Source organism: Sphaerodactylus townsendi, linkage group LG02 (assembly GCF_021028975.2).
Source record: "Sphaerodactylus townsendi isolate TG3544 linkage group LG02, MPM_Stown_v2.3, whole genome shotgun sequence".
Classification (NCBI taxonomy): domain Eukaryota; kingdom Metazoa; phylum Chordata; class Lepidosauria; order Squamata; family Sphaerodactylidae; genus Sphaerodactylus; species Sphaerodactylus townsendi.
Window position 1 is genome coordinate 58909145 of NC_059426.1, and position 21526 is coordinate 58930670.

At 42.0% G+C, this 21526-nt stretch overlaps 1 protein-coding gene across 1 annotated transcript in view; it reads left to right on the top strand.

The window, feature by feature from the left end:
• Window positions 1-13439, top strand: part of HSPBAP1 (HSPB1 associated protein 1) — a 58437-nt gene extending 44998 nt beyond the window's left edge. Inside the window, exons 6-8 of the mRNA XM_048486237.1 lie at window positions 1475-1558; window positions 6462-6572; window positions 12848-13439. Of these exons, the coding sequence (XP_048342194.1) occupies window positions 1475-1558; window positions 6462-6572; window positions 12848-13396 (744 nt within the window). The 3' untranslated portion in view covers window positions 13397-13439. The remainder of the gene's footprint in view (window positions 1-1474; window positions 1559-6461; window positions 6573-12847) is intronic.
• Window positions 13440-21526: the final 8087 nt, after the last annotated feature.

The following is a 21526-nucleotide window of genomic DNA, read 5'->3' on the forward strand; positions in this document are numbered from 1 at the left end:
GCATTACCCCATACGTCCCTACTAGGCCTCTGCACTCAGCAGAGGCCAACTATACTTGATAGCCCTGGCCCCCTCCATGATGCTGTCTGGCTAGCTCCACTCGCTTCGTGACCAGGACGCTTTACAGCCCTGGCCCCTGCCTGGGTGAACAGAACTGTTCCTTCCTCCAGCGGAAAGGGCCTCGCGGGACCTTGAGTGAGTCTCAGAGGGCCTGTAAAACGATCTGGAGTTGTTCGCCCGGGCTTTAGGGGTTGTCCAGTCACTGAGAAGTTACCCCCCTCCCTCCTTCACTTTCATCTTATAGGTAGGGCCCATTCCATCTGTAGGACCCACTCTTTTTCTTTCCCCCTCGGGAGGGTCTAAGAGGGACTTTGCGGGCATTGCTGTATCATGTATTAATTTGCTGCATTTTAAATATGTTATTTAGTGATTAATTTATATATTGTTTTTATTCTTAGTGTATTTGAATTTTATGTTGTCCACCGCCCAGAGCCCTTCGGGGGTTGGGCGGGATATAAATTTGAAAAATAAATAAAAAATAAAATAAATAAATAAATATGACAAAGCTGACTGGGTGAAAAAACAAACAAACAAGGTTCAGCTATTATTGCTAATCTGAATGAGCAATAATAAGGCAGATATTGGAGTGATGGAAACCAGGAGACCAAGGAATTGGGCCTAGAACAGCAGGTGGGTATAAGGGGCTAGGATAACTATAAGCAGTCTATGGAAGATGGCAGGACAATAATTGTGTAGGTTGCAAGGAAGGGAAGGGGAAGTGACTACACATGAAGTCCTTTGCTGCCAAAACTTTTTGGTAAGCATGATCTCTGTCCGATCCAATTCTTCAGGTGCTCTCCTGAGGGCTATTTCAGATGTAGTTTTCGGTTCAACATCTGACATGGTAGAGATGGATGCAGATAATTAATTTAGTTTGTCTGCGAGAGATTGACATCTGACCTGATCTATCCCTGTCTGTCCCTATCCACCTTCTTTCCAAGATAAAATAAAAGTAGGCTGTGACTGAGAATTTCCTTATCTCTTTATTCTGTTTATTATATACTTGATTCATTAAAAGCTATACAGGAATTGGAAGGTTGCTTTTTGAATCTAGTGAAGAAAAACTGGATGATATAAATTGATTGAATACATTGTGCAAAATGCAGCAAAATGCAGAAGGGGATCTATTGTCGAAGTACATCTCAAAAAATATTTTTGGATGGTTTCAGATTAGTTCATGTCTATTCATTCCATCCCCATGCTTCAACACAAATGGGAGATATCTTTACTGACAAAGAGTTTTAAAACTGGGTCTCTAAGAGACCCATTTTACTCCCCGGTGTAGTAAAATGTCAACTTGTAAAAGAGAAAATTGTGGCTTTTAAAAAGTTAATGGAAATGTTTTAATCATACAAAATATGTCTGCAGTGGAAAAACTGCTGTGACAATGGTAATTTCTCTGTTTTAATTTCAGATCCTGTTTGTTCCCAGGCACTGGTGGCATTACGTAGAATCCATTGACCCCATCACTGTGAGCATAAACTCGTGGATTGAACTGGTAACTCTCCTCACCTCCATCATGAAATTATTGCCATTCATTTGTTGAAACTGAAAGGCACTTGCCTCATCATAGCAGCATGGCTCTGCCCTTTCACTGTGGTGATCTGTGAACTTCAGAACTGAAACCTTTTACACAGGGTTTCCCCTTGGACCCCTGATTGGCTTGCATTTTTTTTATTTTTCTGGTGCTGACTCACAGTAAAGCTATTGAGGAATTGTCTGACTGCTGTGGGGGACTGTGAATATTATTGAAAGTTGCGTGTGTGGAAACCTAACTAGCAGTTTGCTAGGCTTATACGGTAAGCTTATTGCTAAACAGAGTAATGTTAATATTTACGTTATCAGAAGCAGAGTGTACACTTATTCAAACTGAAGAGCTGGAAATTACTCTCGGGTTTTGTCTCTGTATAGTTAAAAAGCTGTGCATGTATTTTCAGCCATGTCATGACATTTCCAACAGTGACTGCTTAAGACCAAAGCAGCCAGAAAATGCTATGGCTTCAGATTAGGAGATGGAATTTGTGACAGCCAATATGGTGTGTCACATTTAAAGTTTCAGACTAGGACTCAAGAGACATAGGTTCAAATCTCCACTAAGCCATGAAGCTTGGCCAGTCACACAGTGCCATCCTAAATATATCTACTCAAAATCCTGCTCAGGTCTCTTCAGGAAAGTGTTTTTGGGATTGCAGAGACAGTTTCTCAACTGAACCAACCTTGTCAAATTGTTTTAAGAATAAAATGTGAGCGAGGAGAGCCATGTACTCTACTTTGAGCTTCCTGGATAGAGGACAGGATAAAAATGTAATTGATAAGAGATAGATCCTTAGTTGTGCAAAAGGGAAGAAAGCAAAAATGAGTTAGTGTGTCCATTTAAGCTTAACAAAGTATAGGAAAAACACCTGTTGTGTCTTGTATGATGCCTCAGGTATGAGTTGGGATTGAGACTGTTGTTATGCTTTAAAACTGAAATCTCGATTGTGTTCTTCATAGAATATCTTCTTGTTGATCCATCTTTTTTCCGCAGAACAAACTATTAGAGTTCTACACAGTTCCATTTCTTGATGGAGTGCCATATGCTTGACATAGGTTATGAATCAATCTTCCCAAACTGGAAGCCTCATAAATAGCATGGAAGATCTGAGCTCTTAAGCTGAATGGGTTCAAGTATTTAACCTTAGAATTGTCTGTGTATAATCTCTGTGGTGCAGATGACAGTTGCTTATAGTATGTTATCCTTGGAGATTATAGCAACATTACCTTTGAGATGTGGGCCTATCCATCTTGGGAAAATAGTGCGTGACATGGATGTTAGAATAAGATATCAAGAACATTTTCATTATTCATTAAAGCAGTTCTAGCTTCCAGCAATAACCAGCTGCCATCACGTTGACGTGAGAGGTGTGCGTCATGCCAGCCTCACTAGCCCCATCCAACATAATTAATTATTTTGTGGAGACCTTACAATAAGAAAAGAAAGTTTTTAATTTGTTTTCAACATGCTCCCAGCCTTTCTTCCTAATGTATGATGGATGTTGCTCATAGATTCCGTGAGGCTAAATGAACTTCCCAGTCAGGGTTGCTGCACCTTGAGATTTTAACAGTTATCATACAATCAAAGTAAGCAAGCCTCAATGTGCATACTTTAAAATGGAGGCAATAAATAAACGAGAAGTTTGGCAGTCTTGTGAGACTGCATTATAATAATGTTCAAAGTCAAAGAGTTTAGGGGTGTGTGAAACCCTTTGGAGGAATTCTATCTGGAAGTCTTGTGTCCCCATTTCTTCAGAATGTCCATCTTTCTGATTGCTTCTAATACAAACCCCATCTGATTTCCTGAAGATGTGCTTCACTTACAGTCAGACTGCATAATGAGTATTTTAATCTAAGGGTTATACACAGTAACTACGCTGCCCTGAGGCAATACAACCCATGGTACCTTGTGACTGGGAGCAGTATTCATTCCACTGTAGGAACTTCAAAGAAATAATTCTGGATTTTGTTGGACCTACTTACAATCTCAAACTCCATTTTCTCATTATGAGATTTTGGGTCTACGAAATCCAGTAGCAATTCTATGAATCCTGATTTTGGGTTCCATGTTAGGTGACATCCAGCAGCAATTCTATGAATCCTGATTTGAGACCAAGATTTTGATTTTGTGCCATGTTATTAGGGCTTCTGAGTGCATCTGGGTAGTGGCTTCTATGTTTGTTAATATAGGACATACATCAAAAGAAACCATAGCTGTCACACACCTAAGAGCCTACCTGTCTTTAATGCTAAGGATTAAATACCCTGGCTTGGATCCACCAGAGTTTTCATGGGCAGAAGTGTTTCTACCCATGGAGCAGAACTGTTTTACTCTCCCTGTTCATGCTACAGTCCAAACTGCCTCCTAGGAGCAGCATTTGGGGGAAACGTTTTGGGCTACAGCTAGAAGGGGGATGGCAAGAAAGTTATACTCTGTGAGCAGAAATCCTGCCAACTATAGAAATATTCCTGTGGGTACAAACTGCTTTGTCAGTGATTTAGCCTGAGCTGATCTATACAGCTGACAACTACTGTCGTTGGACTGGTGCAGGCTATGCAATCTTATGGGGTCACTGTGGGACTCCACTACAAAGAAAACAATTCTTCTCCCCCAGAATACCTAGCTGCACTGTTGAATCAGAAATGTAGGAACCCAGGTATGGCTAAACACTGCAACCAAAATTTTGCATTTTGGAAACATAATAAATTATGAATAATACTGTTAAATTAAATAAGTGAAGTGTGATCTATTTGTTATACCGTTTGCTCCCAAGGGAGATTTATCTATTCTCCCCCACAAATCAAAGAGCTGAAGAATTTCTGTTTCATCTGGCATACCGTTACTGACCCCTCCTTAATTGTATCTAATTGCCAATTACATACTATTTTAAAAAGATATAAATATCTCTTTAATTGTTCACCATCTTGAGGGCCCTAGTTGGGTAGAAAGGCAGCATACGAATGTTCTAAATTCGTCAATACATACATGACTTCGACAGCAATATTGGCAGCTTATTCTCAGTACGGCATCCTTTTTCTAGTATCATGATGAAACAGTAGAAGAGAAACTGGATGCTAGAGTTCGTAGGAAAAGGGGACTTGGTGAGGTCTTCAAAAATAGGATGTAAGTTTGCATCTTCCTTCACTCCAGTCTTCAACTTGCAAATTCAAGCAAGTCTTGTTTCTTCATCCATCTCCATGGATTCTAGTGCCTGAGCACCATGTCACACAATGTGGATCCGTTTCTTCCTGCTTTCTAAACAGCCCCCTGATCTAAAGCCATTCATTCCAAAAGGAAGGCTCTGTCTTCATGCCTTGTTCTGATGAAATTCTAAATTAATCTTTGTGTTCACTGCCTGAAGGCACCAAGAAAGCCATGGCGACTTGTAATGTGTAAGAATCAATTAGGGAATTCTTGTTTCATCTTTAAAAGCTGTGTGCTGGTATCCTTCATTAAAGACAACATTTGCTTTTTTCTGTTGCTATTTAAGGCGGCAGTAATACATCAGTGGACTGGCGTTTCTGTCAAATAACAGTGTCTGCCCTAGTCTTGTGTTGGTAATAGTTCCCAAGGTATTTGCTGCCTTGCAGTAATATCCTTTGTGTTTTAAGAGCTTAAATCATTTGAAGAAATAATTTTGGACATGCCTTTTTGATCTTCCTAAATTAAAAAATCCTGATTAGATATTGTCCCTGTGGTATAAATTAAGGTTTGCAAGCCTCACTTAACAAGGAACTAATGAAATGTATTGTCGACCAATTAGGAAAAATGTAATTGCTTGATCATGGGGCTTTATGGGTGTATTATATAACAAAACTCAGCTATGATTCTAAGGAATGTTAGTTTCTCCTCACCCCCAGGTGATTTTCAAGAACACTTTAACATTAAAATTTTATTTCCCGAACACCTGATGTTCATATAGTGGAGTCCTTATGAAGTCTCTGTAACAAATTTGTGCTGCATCAGAACTGTTGGGTATTATAGCTAATTATCAAAATTTCAGCCCAGTGGTAGAATGCCTGCACAAGTTGTTGCCCGCCTGTGTGTGTTTATATGAATCCTTGGCCACTTGCTTCCATGTCTATTAAACGTAAAAACTTCAACTCTTGGCATGATTTAAATGTTGGTCGCTAAGCATGCAAATGGATGTGAAATGAATGTGAGGATTGGTGTAATGGTCACTAGTGTTGCAGAGGCAATGGCATGAGTGCACAATAATTTCCCTTTGCAGTTTCTTGGCGAGAAAGGAATCTAGAAAGGACTGTTCCAGGTGAATGCAAGGTCTCCAAAGATGGTTGATTATTTTTCTCTCCTTATGAAAAACATCATGTCCTTGAGAAGAAGTGAAACAGGTTGCTCAGTGAATTGATGAGATCAAATCAGGACGTATTGTATTCTGCCGAATTTGTGGAATCTCTTCTTGAAAGGATTAAGCAGAGGGATGTCAATGAGGAATTAAAAATACCGAATGGTGTTCCAGTCCCTGAGTTAAGAAATATCACACAAGAGAATTTTTTCACAACTGGAAGCCCAGGAAGCTGTCCTTGAAAAGGAAATACACCGTGTTATCAGACAGGTTGTCCTTTTTTTACATGGTCCTCTTCAGGACTCCTGTTGACTTCACAGCTCTATCTGGTTCTTCTGGCTATCTGTAGATAAGCAGTGATACCATGTAACTTGCAGGGAATTGGCTATGTCTGGAGCTATAAAAATGCCCACCGACTGTGGCCCAACCCCCCCCCCCTTTGGTGCTGCACATCCTTTTCTTCTTCATTGCATCTATGTATTAGAGTTCTCCTAAGTTCTACTTGTTTCTACAAGTGTGCATGCCAATTACCCCACTTTTGTTACCTTTCATTCCGTGTAGGATACAGATCATGAGGATCGTGTAGAAGAGGCAATAACTCGGATACTGATATGTGCAATCAAATCTGCAGACGACCTCAGCACTTCAGATTCCTGGCTCAACCCCACAGAGGTTAAGTTCCTTTTCTTTTTTTTGTTACTTGCCATGGTTTATATAACTTTTTTTGCCCATTGACAGTTTCTGTCAATGTTTCTGTAAATTCGAGTGCCAGTTATCCAGTCTTGCAGAAAAGATTTTCAGTATCCCTAGAAAAACAGAACATGAGTTTGCATGGCCACTCCCTGTGTTCCTAATTTGGCATTTTAGTTCAAAACCATAAATCCAGGAGGGAAGTATTACAGCGGGAAAAGGAGAATGGTGTTTTCCCTTGCTGGGAAACTCCCTAAGACTAAGGGTTCCCTGGGGAATACACTGGCAACCTGCCATCACTATTCAGGACCACCTGAAAACATCTAAACTGACCAACTGAAAAGGTATTCTTCCAACACAGCACTAGAGTAATAACAAAGTGATGATAGAAACCCTATAAAATTCCTTGTAACTAATTTGGTAGCACCTGTGAAGTCTTGTGCTTGGGGAAGAGGTTAAGAGAAGTATCCCAGAGAAATAAATTGTACTGTGTGTGTTAAGTGTCATCAAGCTGCTTCCAACTCATGGCAACTCTATCGCCACTTCAGCACATTCAAAATAATGCACTTTCAATGCACTTTGCAGCTGGATTTGACTGTGCGGAATAGCAAAATCCACTTGCAAATAATTGTGAAAGTGGATTGAAAGTGCATTATTCTGCATCTGTGGAAGAGGCCTATGAATCAGTGTCCTCCAAAACATCCTATTGTCAACAGCCTTGCTCAAGCCTTTCAAACAGAGAGCCATGGTTTCCTTTACAGAGTTAATCAGTGTCAGGTCTCCCTCTAGTTCTGCATCCTCCAACCTTTCCTACCAATATTATCTTTTCCAGTGACTCTTCTCATTATGTGACCAAAGTGCTACAAGCCAGAGTTTAGTCATTTCAGCTTCTGGGGACAGTTCAGGCATGATTTGATCTAGAACCCACTGTTTTATTTGTCTGGCAGCCCATTTCAAAGGCATCTACTTTCTTCCTGTCAACTTCCTAAATTGTACTAAGCAAAGCCAAGAAAAACTCTTTATTAAAAAGCGGGTTTTAATAGACAAGAGAAAAATAAGGGAAAGAGTGATTGGATTCTCTAGGTGTGGGGAAAGGACCCATTTTTGAGGAAAAATAGACAATGTATTGTCAAAGGCTTGCACAGCAAGTTCCACCCAAACACTTACTGATTGGTTCCCCACCTTGGGACATGGACAATATACCCCACTAAACTTTCCCCTTCTCACTAGACACAGTGTGAAACAGACTTTCTCTGTGATACACCTATGAAGATGCCAGCCACAGATGCAGGCAAAATGTTAGGAACAAGATCTACCAGACCACAGCCACACAGCCCAGAAAACCCACCACAACCAAAAGAATAAACAGTTTAAATTATACTTTTAAGGACCAAAAAGGGAAGGGCACACAAGTAACAGCAGCACAGAGGTGTCCAAATGAAAATCAGTACAGATGAACTAACAATGAACACATTGCCTAAGTCAGGGGTCGGGAACCTTTTCCCCTCAAAGAGCCATTTGGCTCACCCTCCCCTGCTCACCCCCCCACTCGCTCGTATGCCCCCCCTTCGCCCACTTGCTCGCTCGCGCCCCCCCGCCCGCCCGCTCACCCCCCCCCCGCGCCTGCAGGGCAGGCGAAGATGGGTTCGGCGGCTCGGCCAATGAGCGAGGCGGGCAGGAGGCAAAGCCCATGGCGCGGCCTGGCCGGCCGCGTGTGAGGGATGCGCCCGCCCTGCTGCTTGCAAGGCGGGTAAAGATGGGCCGGCAGCTTGGCTCATGGAGCCGCAGAACAGCGGCGGAAGAGCCGCATGCGGCTCTTCCGCCACGGGTTCCCGACCCCTGGCCTAAGTGTATCAGATTCCTCAGAGTATGTGCAGGGTTCCTTGTAGTAACAAGAAGTTGAAGGAGTCCTTAACCCTTACCCAATTTTATGTGGACTCCATTTCCTCTAATGGCTGAAATGAAAGAAAAGAGACAATCCCAAATGTCTTGATATACATGATAAATGGAGTTGGATTTAAGCCAGCTCCAAAAGTGGCAAACTGCTCTAGTGAATTCCACACAAAGTCCTCCTCTGATGGTGGAGGCTACTGTAACTAATCAGAAACATGTGAAATACGGTCACCTCACGCACTCAAACAAACACACACACACACACACACACACACACACACACGTCAAGCTCGTGGTAATGGCTCTGAAATTCCATGACAAATAGGTGGTCTGATCCAAACCAGATTGTCCTTTGCCTAACAGGGAATAAATCTGCAAGGATGGTCTGATGTGGAATGGAAGTGAATGGGTCATTCTTATGCTACTGTCTTGGGACCTAAATCCCAGACACTCTAGGTGGCAGTCTGTCACAGGGAATACCTTGACTTTGGGGGTATTACTGCACCAAGATTACGGATTCAGTGCTGTAGACTGCTGCTATCTTTCTGTATGGATATATGGACTGATAGATACAGAGGCACAGAGAGAAGGATGTGGAAATCTAGCAGATTAAGAATACCTCAGGGCATGTGTGGTGAAGGATTTAAGCCAGTGCATCCAGTGCATATTTGGTGCATTTTAAAACCACCATATGGATTTGACCAAACAACTTTTCCTGCTATTGGGGATACTTTACAAAGAGATTAGGATTATTCTGTTTCCGGAGGCAGAACATCCAGAGTTTCATATGAACTACAGTGTGCTCATGGAATCTGTCCCTAAGCAGCTGGCTCATTCACTTCTGTGGAACAGAAAAATCCACGTGGGTACTTTTTGGGAGGTGTGCCAGCGTGTCATATCAATTGCTGTGAATAGGAAAGCAATTGACAAGGGAAGCTCCATGTGCACACTGGAGATCCTGCACCTTCAAATAAGTGCTGGACAAAGGAAGATATATAGTAATATCGGAAACCAGTTCTAAATGTATCAGTGTATGTAGCTAATTGCATATTTCTGAGCTTTCTGCTGTTAGAGAAGCTGTTAAAATCCTTAGTGATTTCCTTATCAGTCATGCTGTGCCACTCTTAGTAGTAATTAGAGCCGAAACATTTAATCAGTTAGATTAATTAATTTTTAAAACGTTTGATGAATTAAAAGGTATCCTTGATTGATTCAGTAGTAAATCTTTGTAAAACAAAACATTGTATATGAAGGGAGTAAAAAACACCTCTTCCAAGAGGGTCCTCACTGTGAGTGTTATTTTCTGTGTGCAGATTGATCCCTTGTCATAAACAAAGCTGTTCTCTTCTAGGTTCATGAGTTTAGAAGGATAAAATATGGTTTAGGATTGTGCTACAAAACTCATATAATTAATTGGCTAATTGTCAGCAGAGTTATACTTTTCTACCCCATTGGCTTCATTAGACTTACCAGGATAAAACTAATACAATTAATTGATTAAGCTTTGTTTGATTTGCAGTGCTGTTAGCAAAGTTATACTTTTCTAAGCCAGTTTACTTCAATGGAATTAGAAGGACGTAATGATGCATAGGATAGCTAGGTTTGAGACCAGTAGCACTTTAGAAACCAACAGTATTTTCAGCATATGAGCTTTCAAGAATCAAAGCTCATTTCATCAGATATGAGTTGGAATGCAGATCCCTGAGTCCTTATGTCCCAGTCAGAAGGTGCTTTGGGAACCAGGTGGTGCTCTGGGATGAAGGCCTGCAATAAATCAAGATGCCATTTCTGTCCCCATATTCATTCTGACCACACAAACACTGGACTTAACAATGGCTGTAACAGGGATCTGCAACCTGTGGGTCTCCAGATGTTTATGGACTACAATTCCCATCAGCCCCTGCCAGCATGGCCAATTGGAGACCCACAAGTTGCAGACCCTTGGGCTATAACATCTCAGTTTCATTCACTTGTTCATCTTCCAGTGTTATTATGTGTCAGCAGGGTACTTCTCCTCTCGACATTAGACATAAGAAAGAGCCTGCTGGATCAGACCAGAGTCCATCTAGTCCAGCACTTTGCTACTTGTAGTGGCCCACCAGGTGCCTTTGGGAGCTCACATGCAGGAGGTGAAAGCAATGGCCTTCTGCTGCTGCTGCTGCTGCTCCTGAGCACCTGGTCTGCTAAGGCATTTGCAACCTCAGATCAAGAAGGATCAAGATTGGTAGCCAGAGATCGACTTCTCGTCCATAAATCTGACCAAGCCCCTTTTAAAGCTAAACAAACAGGTCAGTCCATACAAACAGTTCAGTCCCTACAAAAAAGAATAAATGGACATTAATCCAACATTTAAAAAATCACAGCACTCAAAAACCAGTGTGGAAACATTTTAATCCTCCAGGTCATTCCATTGCTGACTTAAGAGTGTCAGTCCTCAATCAGAGAAGCTTCAAGGGTAGATTACAGAGTGAGACTGCTGAATTTAAGTTCATTCACAAGTTCAGAAAATGCCCCTCCCCTCCACCAAGTTGAACAGGGACATAGGATTTATATCTCACTACAGATGCTAATTTTCTACACCCAAGCATTTTCCCTTTGCGGAATCAAGGTGATTGCATTGTACCTCTGCATCTTCTGACTGAGACATAAGGACTCGCAGATCTGCATTCTAACTTTTATCTGACATAGCCCAGGGGAACTTTGAGTCTCAAAAGCTCATACTCTGAAAATATTGTCAGTCTCTAATGTTCTAGTGGACTTGAACCTAGTTGTTCTACAGCTAACCAACATGTCAACTCTCTCAAACTATATGCATTGGATGGCATTTTGGGTGAAAGACATACAAATACTTTTTGTTACATGTTGAAAGTTTTTCTGCCCATAGAAAGCCTGCTGAACCCGTTTTGCTAGAACACTACAGTAGAAAAGTGAAAATAAAATTGGAGATAATGTTCTACTTTTCCAAGAGTCCCCAGTATTTAATTCTTTTATTCAAGTATTTTACCTTTGGTTGTGGTGGGTTTTCCAGGCTGCGTGGCTGTGGTCCGGTCGATCTTGTTCCTAATTTATATTTATTTATTTATATTTCAAATTTATAGGCCGCCTCTTCCCCAAGGGGCTCGAGGCGGCTTCCAACATGGCTGTTCTCTGACAGCAGCTCCAACAGCATAAATTAACACATTTAAAATCCAGCATAAATTAACACATTTAAAATCCAGCAACAATCATATACAATTTAAACAATAAACCAATAAAACGGTAAAAACGGGCGCCCAATCCCAAGGCTAAAAGGGAGAATTAAATAATAGAAGAGGAAAAAGGGGGGAGCGGCGGCCCCAGATAGAATCAACAGTGGGCCCGACCGAAATAACAAGGGATGGAGAATGGCAGCCTCAGTTTCAATTCCGATGTTTCAGTGGGGGGCAGTAAAACCGCGGCCAGCCTCTCCAAAAGCCCGGTGGAATAGCTCTGTTTTGCAGGCCCTGCGGAACTCACCAAGGTCCCGCAGGGCCCGGACTGATGGAGGTAGAGCATTCCACCAGGCAGGGGCCAGAGCCGTAAAGGCCCTGGCCCGGGTCGAGGCCAGCCGCATCGTCGCGGGGCCGGGGGTCACCAGCAGTTCAGCCACCGCTGAGCGTAGTGGCCTACGTGGGACATAAGGGGTGATGCGGTCCCGTAGGTATGAGGGCCCCATGCCGCGTAAGGCCTTAAAGGTTATTACCAACACCTTGAAGACGATCCGGAACTCCACTGGGAGCCAATGTTTCGCCTGCATCTGTGGCTGGCAACTTCAGAGGTGTATCACAGAGAAAAGTCTGTTTCTCACTGTTTCCAGACTTCTCTCTGTGATACACCTCTGAAGATGCCAGCCACAGATGCAGGCGTAATGTTAGGAACAAGATCCACCAGACCACCACTACACAGCCCGGAAAACCCACCAGAACCAGTTGAATCCAGTTGTGAATGCCTTTGACAATATCTTTTACCTTTGTTCACAGTTCATTGGATACAGTTAAACAGGCACTATATGGAAGTTTTAAATCACACAACTTCTGTGCCTGCTTGCTCATAAGCTAAAATAAAATGCAAGACAGAAAAAGAAAAGCAATTGGAAATAAAGATAAGACTGAGTAGTACATCAACTGGATTTCAACTGGTACAACATTCCTCAACATAAAGCCCCCCAAATTGTGAACAAAAGATAAGACATTGTAGTTTGGACAACAAGGGAAAATCCAAAAAGGACAGTGTATCAAAATAAAATAATAGCAAAGGATACAGAGTCTGTGAACAAGTAAGTAATAAGAGTAACAGTTGAGATGTTAGTTTTGAATGTCTGCACATGTTAATTTTTTATATTTCAGACTGAAATGACATCCCATGAAACCAATCTTCAATACTTAAATGCAGCTATGTCTGGATATCTAGAACATCAGAAGATAAATAAAACTGAACACAGAGTTCCTGGAACTCATAATACTGAAGGGACCTTTGAAGATTCTTGTAAAAGAAGAAAAGTCCAAGTGGAAGCAGAAGAGAGATTCAAATTGGTGCCCTGTCAATCTAATCTTGCAACTGCTGAAACAAAGAAGCTGGAAAAAATCCCTTTTGGACATAATCTCATTAAGGTTTTGCCTTTGTCTCAGCAGACAAACCCAACAGGAACCGCTGAATGTGCCTGTAAAACCTTTCTCAGTGAAAGTGAAGAATACTTTGGAAAATTGCACTATGCAGAGACAAAATCTGTAACAAATAGCAACTCTGGAACATTTGTTGATGAGAAGGATCCAAGCAGTAGAGCCAGCTTCACACAAGCAGGCATTTGTACAAACGATTTGCTAGATTGTGTGCTAAATCCACAAGTTGTCAGTTTAATTAGTCAGCTTTTGTTGGAAAGAACAAGGCTTGTTTAGCGTCAACCTACTTGTCATTTTGAAAATAAAGATTTAATCAGAAGTATCATCTGGGATGTTCTTTTTAGCTCCTATACTTCATATTGTCTTGCATTTTAAAAGCTCTGCCTTCAAACAGCATAGCAGCAACATATGTCAGTGCTTCAGTAGCATGTACATTTCAAGGCCATATACAAATTATGTGACAGTAATAACATTTACAGCCCACTCCAGAGGCCACGGCGGCCGAGGACAGCGCTGCTGCCATGCTGCCGCACCACCTCCAGGCAGTGCAGGAGGGCAGCAAACACCAGAAAACCCCCAACTGCTTGAAGAGCAACAATTGTGGCAAATGGACTTACACCATCATTTGAGAAGGCATAAGTTGGAGGCCTCCTTTGGGGGCAGTCCTGGGCTGCAAGCCTGATAGAAACTGACTTAGGCTCCCTCTGCCCACAGGAACACCCCTAGTCTGCCTTCCCTCAGCTGTTCTGGTGTCCATGTATAGGCCGATGTAGCTCAGGGGCCACTTCCAGGTTGGGCACCGCAAAGCTCCAGGGCACCCACCCGCCTTCCTGTTTGCCCTCCCCCCAGGTCTAAGTGCCACTTACACCAGTGCCACTTACACCAGTGCCACTTACACCTGGATTAGGTTGCCCATGTTCATTGCACTTCATGCTCATCTCAGTAATATTTATTACAGTTGGGATCAGTGTAATTATTATCCATGTATTGCTGATGCAGAGAGGGAACAGACCATCGCCAAAGTTCATGGTTAAGCCAAGGTTTAAACTGGAGGCTTGTAGCTCATGTTCAGAACTGCTATGCTATACTAATACTGTCACATTCTCTACTTACTGACATGCCAAATTTAGGTGACTTAGAGAAATCCAGGACAGAGAGGGTTTTTGAAAACCCTGGGATCTGGTTCTACCTTTGAGCACCTGTGAATCTCCCCAGGCTCACATGCCATATACTGCTTTCCAGCTCATCTGTACAGCAGAAGCAACTAGTTGGATTAGCATATACCACAATATCTTCACCAATACTCACCAATAGTTCATCTTAATCCTGGAGAGAAGTGATTAGTGGGGTGCTGTAGGGTTCTGTCTTTGGTCCAATGCTATTCAGTAGTTTTATAAATGACTTGTACGGTAGAATCCATGCCCTATGAGGAAAGACTTAGGGAGCTGGGTATGTTTAATCTGGAGAAGCGAAGGTTAAGGGGTGACATAATAGCCATGTTTAAATATTTGAAAGGATGTCATGACCAAGATGGAGCAAGATGGAATAATGGATTCAAATTATAAGAAAGGAGATTCCACCTAAACATTAGGAACAACATCCTGTTGGTAAGGGCTGTTCGATAGTGGAATACTCTGCCTCGAAATATGGTGGAATTTCCTTCTTTGGAGGTTTTTAAACAGAGGATGGATGGCCATCTGTCAGTAGTGCTTTGATTGGGTGCTCCTGGATAGCAGGGGGTTGAACAGGATGGCCCTTATGGTTTCTTCCAACTCTATGATTCACAAGGGAACGGCACATTTTCACAACTCTTTATGATTATGTTCTTAGCCATTTGGGGGGAGGGGGGGGGAGGTTTCTTATAAACTACTAGTTTGATCCTAACATCCCAAAAGCCTAGCTCTGATTTTCATCTACAAGAAAACACTCAGTCTGTAATACCTACTGCCACAGATAGTCAAATGCACACTCTAATTTCCTCCGTCCACAATAATTAAAAAAAACACAGAAATTTACCATGCTAACTAGCTGTAAATAAATATTGTTTTCCCTTTAGGCATCATATTGTTAACTAGTGGGCTACTGTCAAATACTCATCCAGGCCTTTGGGGTGGCAGCAATTCCAAGCCCTGGGTTCTGAATCAATACTCAGAAACACAAAGCAATATTTTTATATTTTTATTTAAAATAAAGATAGTAAAATAACAGCTTTAAGAAATAGGCAGTGAATATAAAATCATAAGGTGCTTATACAGACAAGTATGTACTAAAAGAAATATCGGCTAGAAAATGTAACAGACCCCCCTATGCCATGCACTGCTCTCACCGCGCGGCATCCCTGGTGCACGCCTGGGCATTCCCACAACCCCATCATCAAAAGGCGCCGTTTGCAAGAGCGCCAGGGATGCCGCGCACTGAGGGGGCGTGACAGCAGCAGCGTCTGGGCGGCTGCGCTGTCGCCGCCCCTGTCGTGGGGAGTGCCTGGGGACCCCACGCTACTTGAGGAGAGTAGCGCGGGGCTTAAGGTAAGTGGGGAAAGGCCCAGAAATCCTCAGTGCACAGGGCAGAGTTCTTCAAACAAAGTAAAGGCGAAAAAGACCAAGGACAAAGGAAAAATTACTGCAAAAACTGAGGATATTAATTTATGGCATAAGTTGGCCACACCAAATAAATGACCAATTAACCAATTAAATGTCAAGTAGTTGAGAACTCTCTGGAAAATGAGCAGATTACCCTGCCCTTTTGAAACTTTCAGTTGGGGCTCTTGCTGACTGGTCAAATCCACCTGAAAATAATGGGAGATGACTCCATGCCTATAATGAGTAATCTGACCTTGGTAGTGCTACAGCCTTTCTCAAAAGCACCAAACAGTGTGTTTACCAATAAATGCCATATCTTACCACAGTTCCATTCTTCCAGTGGCATTTGCTTGATAAGTTTTGCAGAGCAACTTCCTTAAAACAACAATATGTGAAGGCTTGCTGCATAAACATGGTAAGATCCAGTACTGTCTAAAAAACATGGCAGGCCTGAAAATCTGTTACCGCTCTACTAGCTAGTTCAAGCTTTGCTGATAAATACGTCTGGCAAATTGCCAGAGAAAGATGGAAGAAATCGATGGGTAAAAGAAATGGGTGCTCTCTCTCTTTTTTCTTTTTTCTTTTTGATCTCTGGTTTACAGCAAGGTTTTTTCTCAATTTTTTGGAAGGTGGATTAATTGTCCTAGAATGGTAAAAGTAAAGGGATTAATGTCCTGTGACCCACTAGTTGTTCATGTCAGGGGAAATATCTCTGGATGATCTTGGCAATAGCTTCACCATGCAAGGCAATAAGGTACTGTTATAGTCCCCTGCAGGGTTTTAAATTTCTTGTCTTACCTGCAGCAGCAGTGCAGAATAATGCTGGTCACAAAACATGTTAGACTCTGTTGTTTTCACTGGCACTTAAATGTACATCATTATACTCTGCATTGAATTATGGTGACCATTGGATCTAGTCTTTTTAATGAGATTCTCAATAAAAGGGCCAGACCATGGTGTAGCCTGTTGTAAATCATAGGACGCTACTTTGCCTTCTAATTACTGCCTAAAATAAATGTACCTTATGTCCAGAGTTAGCCGTGTTTGCCATGCATAACTGATACAGACCACTGACTAAGTTCAAGGCAATTTTGACTGTAGTTAGCCAAAAGACTGCAAGAGCTGCATCCCCTGCCAGGGCTTTTGACTGTTCATTGGATCTTCTCTGCTTTCCTTTAACATGAGGTCCACCATTCTCCTGCTTGTTCTTCTCCTCCCCAATAAAGGAAACACGTGGAACCTTTTTATGTTGATTTCAGCAAAAAACAAACCAACCCTCACTCCTAAATCTTAGACAGTAGTAGACCAGGTCCGCTGAATTATATGTAAACAAATGGCCTGATTCTCCTGTCCTTGGTTTGTGTATAGAGCGAAACTGATACGTAACGGGCGCTGGCCACACCAACTGAGGGGATCCACACAGCCTCTTCTGATTTGGGAGGTTTATTTTGAACTGTAAGCTTTCCTCTCAGCTGAAAGATGTTCTCAGGGTAACAAGTTCAAAGGCTTAGGTTCACTGTTGTGAGGAAAGTTTCATAGTGAGCAAGAAGAACTAAGGCAAAAGTTGTGTGCAAATAACAAAGAAGATTTACAAGTTGTTTTTAAAGGACAGATCAGCAGCACAAGTCTCCACACAATCAAAGGAAAAGTCTGGCTAAGAAACATAAATTTAAGCTAGTTATGGTTTCAGAGTGTGTTTTGAATTCTCTTGAATGCTCCCAGGTACAAACTGGCTTTTACTCACTAGCCACTAGGTTGGATTCTTACACACACAGGATTCCACCCACGCTAGCCTGCCTTTTCTCAAGGGTTAGACTCATGGTACAAGGACTGCTCATTACCAGAAACAGGCCTCAACCAAGTTGTTAACGAGAGGTAGAGTTAAACCACTCTGCCATGCTACCAGGCAGAGCAATCCTTCAAAATGCTCCGTTGTTGCCCCAAACCAAATCTGCACAGTCCTTGAGACAGATCTGAACTAAGACAGTCTTCCCTCTAACATTGTGCTTCCCTCTAACATTCTATCCCCATGCTGGACCTGCACTCCAGTAGGCTCAGGAATGAAACAGCCGAGTGGCTGTTTTTCCTTCCAGGACAATCTCCTGTTCATCATAGTTATGACCATAAGAACAGTTCCAACCACTGGTTGTGGTGGGTTTTCCGGGCTGTGTGGCCGTGGTCTGGTGGATCTTGTTCCTAACGTTTCGCCTGCATCTGTGGCTGAGATCTTCAGAGGTGTATCACAGAGGGAAGTCTATTACACACTGTGTCCAGTGAGAATGGGAATGTTTTAGTGGGGTATAAAATTGTCATGTCCCCGGGTGGGGAACCAATCAGTGTTTGGGTGGAACTTGCTATGCAAAGGTGTGGTTGATAGTATACCATTGCAGGTGGGGTTTTTAGTCTAGGGAGTGATTCACATTTGCATTCCCTGCAGCAGCGGCGGCAGCAGCATTGGTGAATGCAAATCCTGTGTTTGGATGGAGTCCATTGTCCATAAACTTAGAATGCCCTTGGCCTTTGCTTCTGGTGTTTTTAAATAGTGGTAGCCAAGAGTTAATTCTGCAAGATCCACCAGACCACGGCCACACAGCCTGGAAAACCCACCACAACCAGCTGAATCTGGCTGTGAAAGCCTTTGACAGTTCCAGCCACCTTTACTCAGAACTTAGTCATTTTATTTAATGGAACTTATTCCCAGGAAAGAGTTATTAGGAAGGCAGCCCATGAGTGCTTAAATTCAATCTCTTTGCTCAGAGTGTTACAATACTTTTAATTCCTATCCTAGCCATAAAATTTCTCTGTAGGCTGGTTAAGTGACTATTTTAATAAAAATCACACTAATTAGAATTTACCTCTTTCATTTGTACACTTTTTTACTCCATTGAAAATACCATGCTTTCCAAATTAAAACTTACTTCAAACTGTAAATTGTCTCCCAATTAAAGTTTGTTCCCATGGTACTTGTATATGCCATAGACTCTATGGAAGCATTTGCATTGGTTTCATTTATCCACAAGCAATTGGTCTAACTTCTCAGCCAGACTTTTATGATGAACCAATTCTGAACGCCCACCCACTCCCCTTAAAGATGGGTTCAACAGGTATGTTGTAAAGGCAATGTGAATCTTCACCTACCTCTAACTGCCTTTTGGAAAGAAAGCTAATGCTACATCCCTGTACATCTAGCTGCCTAATAAGCTGCCATGCTCGGTTTCCTATCATTATGCATGGAATCTTTTAGAAAAAAGGTTTTGACAGTCAAGCATTTCATTCATCTGCATGGCTTTCTTTTAAAAAAATGAATTCCAACTGGCTGCCAAAACCTCCATTTAATCAAAACTGCTACTCAGTTCATCGTCACTGTTTTCCTTGAATGCATTTGTTGTTATAGGCATCAAAATGTGGTGCAGGAAGAAGATATCCAGTGTGGATCTCATAGTGTACACGTAAGTCCACGGGCTTAGAAGGGTGCAACTTTGTTAAGAATTGCACTGTTAGTATTTGACTTGGCCACTTGCTCTTTTCCCCCTTCCCCCTACTAGAAGGAGACAGATGCAGTCCGAGTTGAATGTTGCAGCTGACACTGGCAAGCAAAAGTAATGGCACCCCCCAAAGTGCTCACTCACACACAGGTCATACTGTTAACCATACTTTACAGTAGGAAGAAGCTTAGCCTATGTGGGGGGAGGCGGGGTGTAGACAGAAAGTACTTGTGGCATACGTAAGACAGGAGGGGGGGAAGTTACGGTTCTAACAGGCTAGGACTAAAAGACTATGAAGTGCAAGAAGTACAGTCAGTGACTGTTTCTATGCAGAACTTCTGTTGCTGTCACCATCCTTATCTTAGCTATAGTTGAACCTGCAGATGTGACATAGCTCTTATATCTTTACAACTTTTGCAAAGTAGCCAACTTCCCTCTCACCAACCTCACACTAGGTAGCTTTTGGCAATCCATACTGTCTCAGTCTCCAACTCAAATGTTTGGCAGCCGTGTTATGTAAATTTTAGTATTGGTTTAGTAAGTGGAAGTCCAAGGACAAATCCCATTTGACAGTGATTTTTAATCCCCCCCCCCCTCCCACTGGCTGTCAAAGTGTTGGTGGATGAGCAATAAAGCTGGGGACAGGAGATCTTCCACACACACCCATGGGTAAATGGCGCACCTGTTTGTAGACTTATAATAGATAGTGAGGCATATAGGAAGTTTTTAAAAAATAAATTAAAACATTGCCTACTACCTCTTATACAAGAGTTAACTGGAGTATAAGTAAGCAAGTAGTGGTTCTCCTATAAAAATTAGGCTATTGTAATGGAAAACAGAAAACTAATGAAAGACATAGTGGTATGCACAGGAAGCTAATGGGTCAGACAGATTTCTAATTCAGCTTTCTGCCCAGTTCCTCATATACCACTATTTACATGGTGGTAAATACTGCATTCTTGGTTTCCTCACTTGTAAGTTCCTGCTTCTTGGGAGGGGGGGTATTCCACATGTGTTTTGCTCCCTCGAGTGATCAATTTGATATCAAACTACTTTATATCCAGTGTAAAAACACTATAAAAATTTCAAGGTAGAAGTTGATATCAAAGGAAGTGCTTTGGATTGCTTGAAATCATTCTTTAGGATTGGACTCAGAAGGTTGCTGTTGGATACTAGTTTTCCTCAGTTTGGGCTTTGTCCTGTAGTGTTATTCAAGTACTATTTAATCTCTGTAAACCCTTAGAAGAAATAATAGATGGCTTGCTACCTTCCAAGACCAGCTTGAACTGGCCGTGTGGATTCATGCCACAATAACTTCAAGGCTAGTTCTGCCATCAAAGAACTTAGACTCAGCTAGTATAGAATGTCACAGTTTGATTATTTATCAAAAGTAAGAAGCATCCATATTTAATCTGTTCTGCAATCATTTCACTTAGTTCCCAGGTTCAATTCAAGATACCAACTATGCCCTACAAGGTCTGTGTTGTTTCTTCATGGTGCCATGCATAATGGAGCAGGGTTTGAGTTCCCAACCCTTAATTAATTCTGTTCAGTGTCTGAGTTAAGGACAGTTATTAAAGGAACTGGGTTAATGTGTGACCTACCGGTTACTTTGAACCTGTGGAGAGTGGTTGTGAAGGCCCTTTGTATGAGTAAAAAAAGGCGCATCACAATAATCTCTCTTGATACATCCCATTTTGACAGCTATGCTCACCTGAGCAAAGTCTGTTGAATGTACCACTCTTGCAAATGGGTAAACTCAGCAGCTGCCCAAGCCTAATATGGCTCCCTCTTTGTTGGATGGCTTCCCTGAGAGGGCCAGGAAGATTGCCACATGTATTGCAACAATCTTTATTATATATTGTTTCTATTGGATTGCTAAATTTTCACTCTGCCTCAAGTCTCAGTGAGGAAAACACACCAAATATAAATGATAAAATACTGCCAATCTAACTCACACTGAAAACTCTGGTGAATCAAAGAGCCTCCTAGTGCCTCCTGAAAGTTTCAAAACGTGATTCTCCTCTTACTACATCAGGAAGCTCCTTCCATAATGGGGGAGCAACCACAGACAGTGCACAGGCCCGTATTAATGTCAGATGGGCCACCTTCAATGAGGAACCAACTAGAAAGTGGCAATCTGAAGATTGCAGGGAGAATATGGGAAGAGACATTTTTGATAATCTTTTTTTCTGCCACCTCATCAAATGGGATCAACACATGGAACAGCTGGTTCATCTATTAATCTCATATTTACCATGCAAAGAATCCCACAATTGCCCTCAAGCCTGATCTAATAGGAAACTCTGTCTTAATCAAGGTTTCTCCCCTACTGCCTTCTT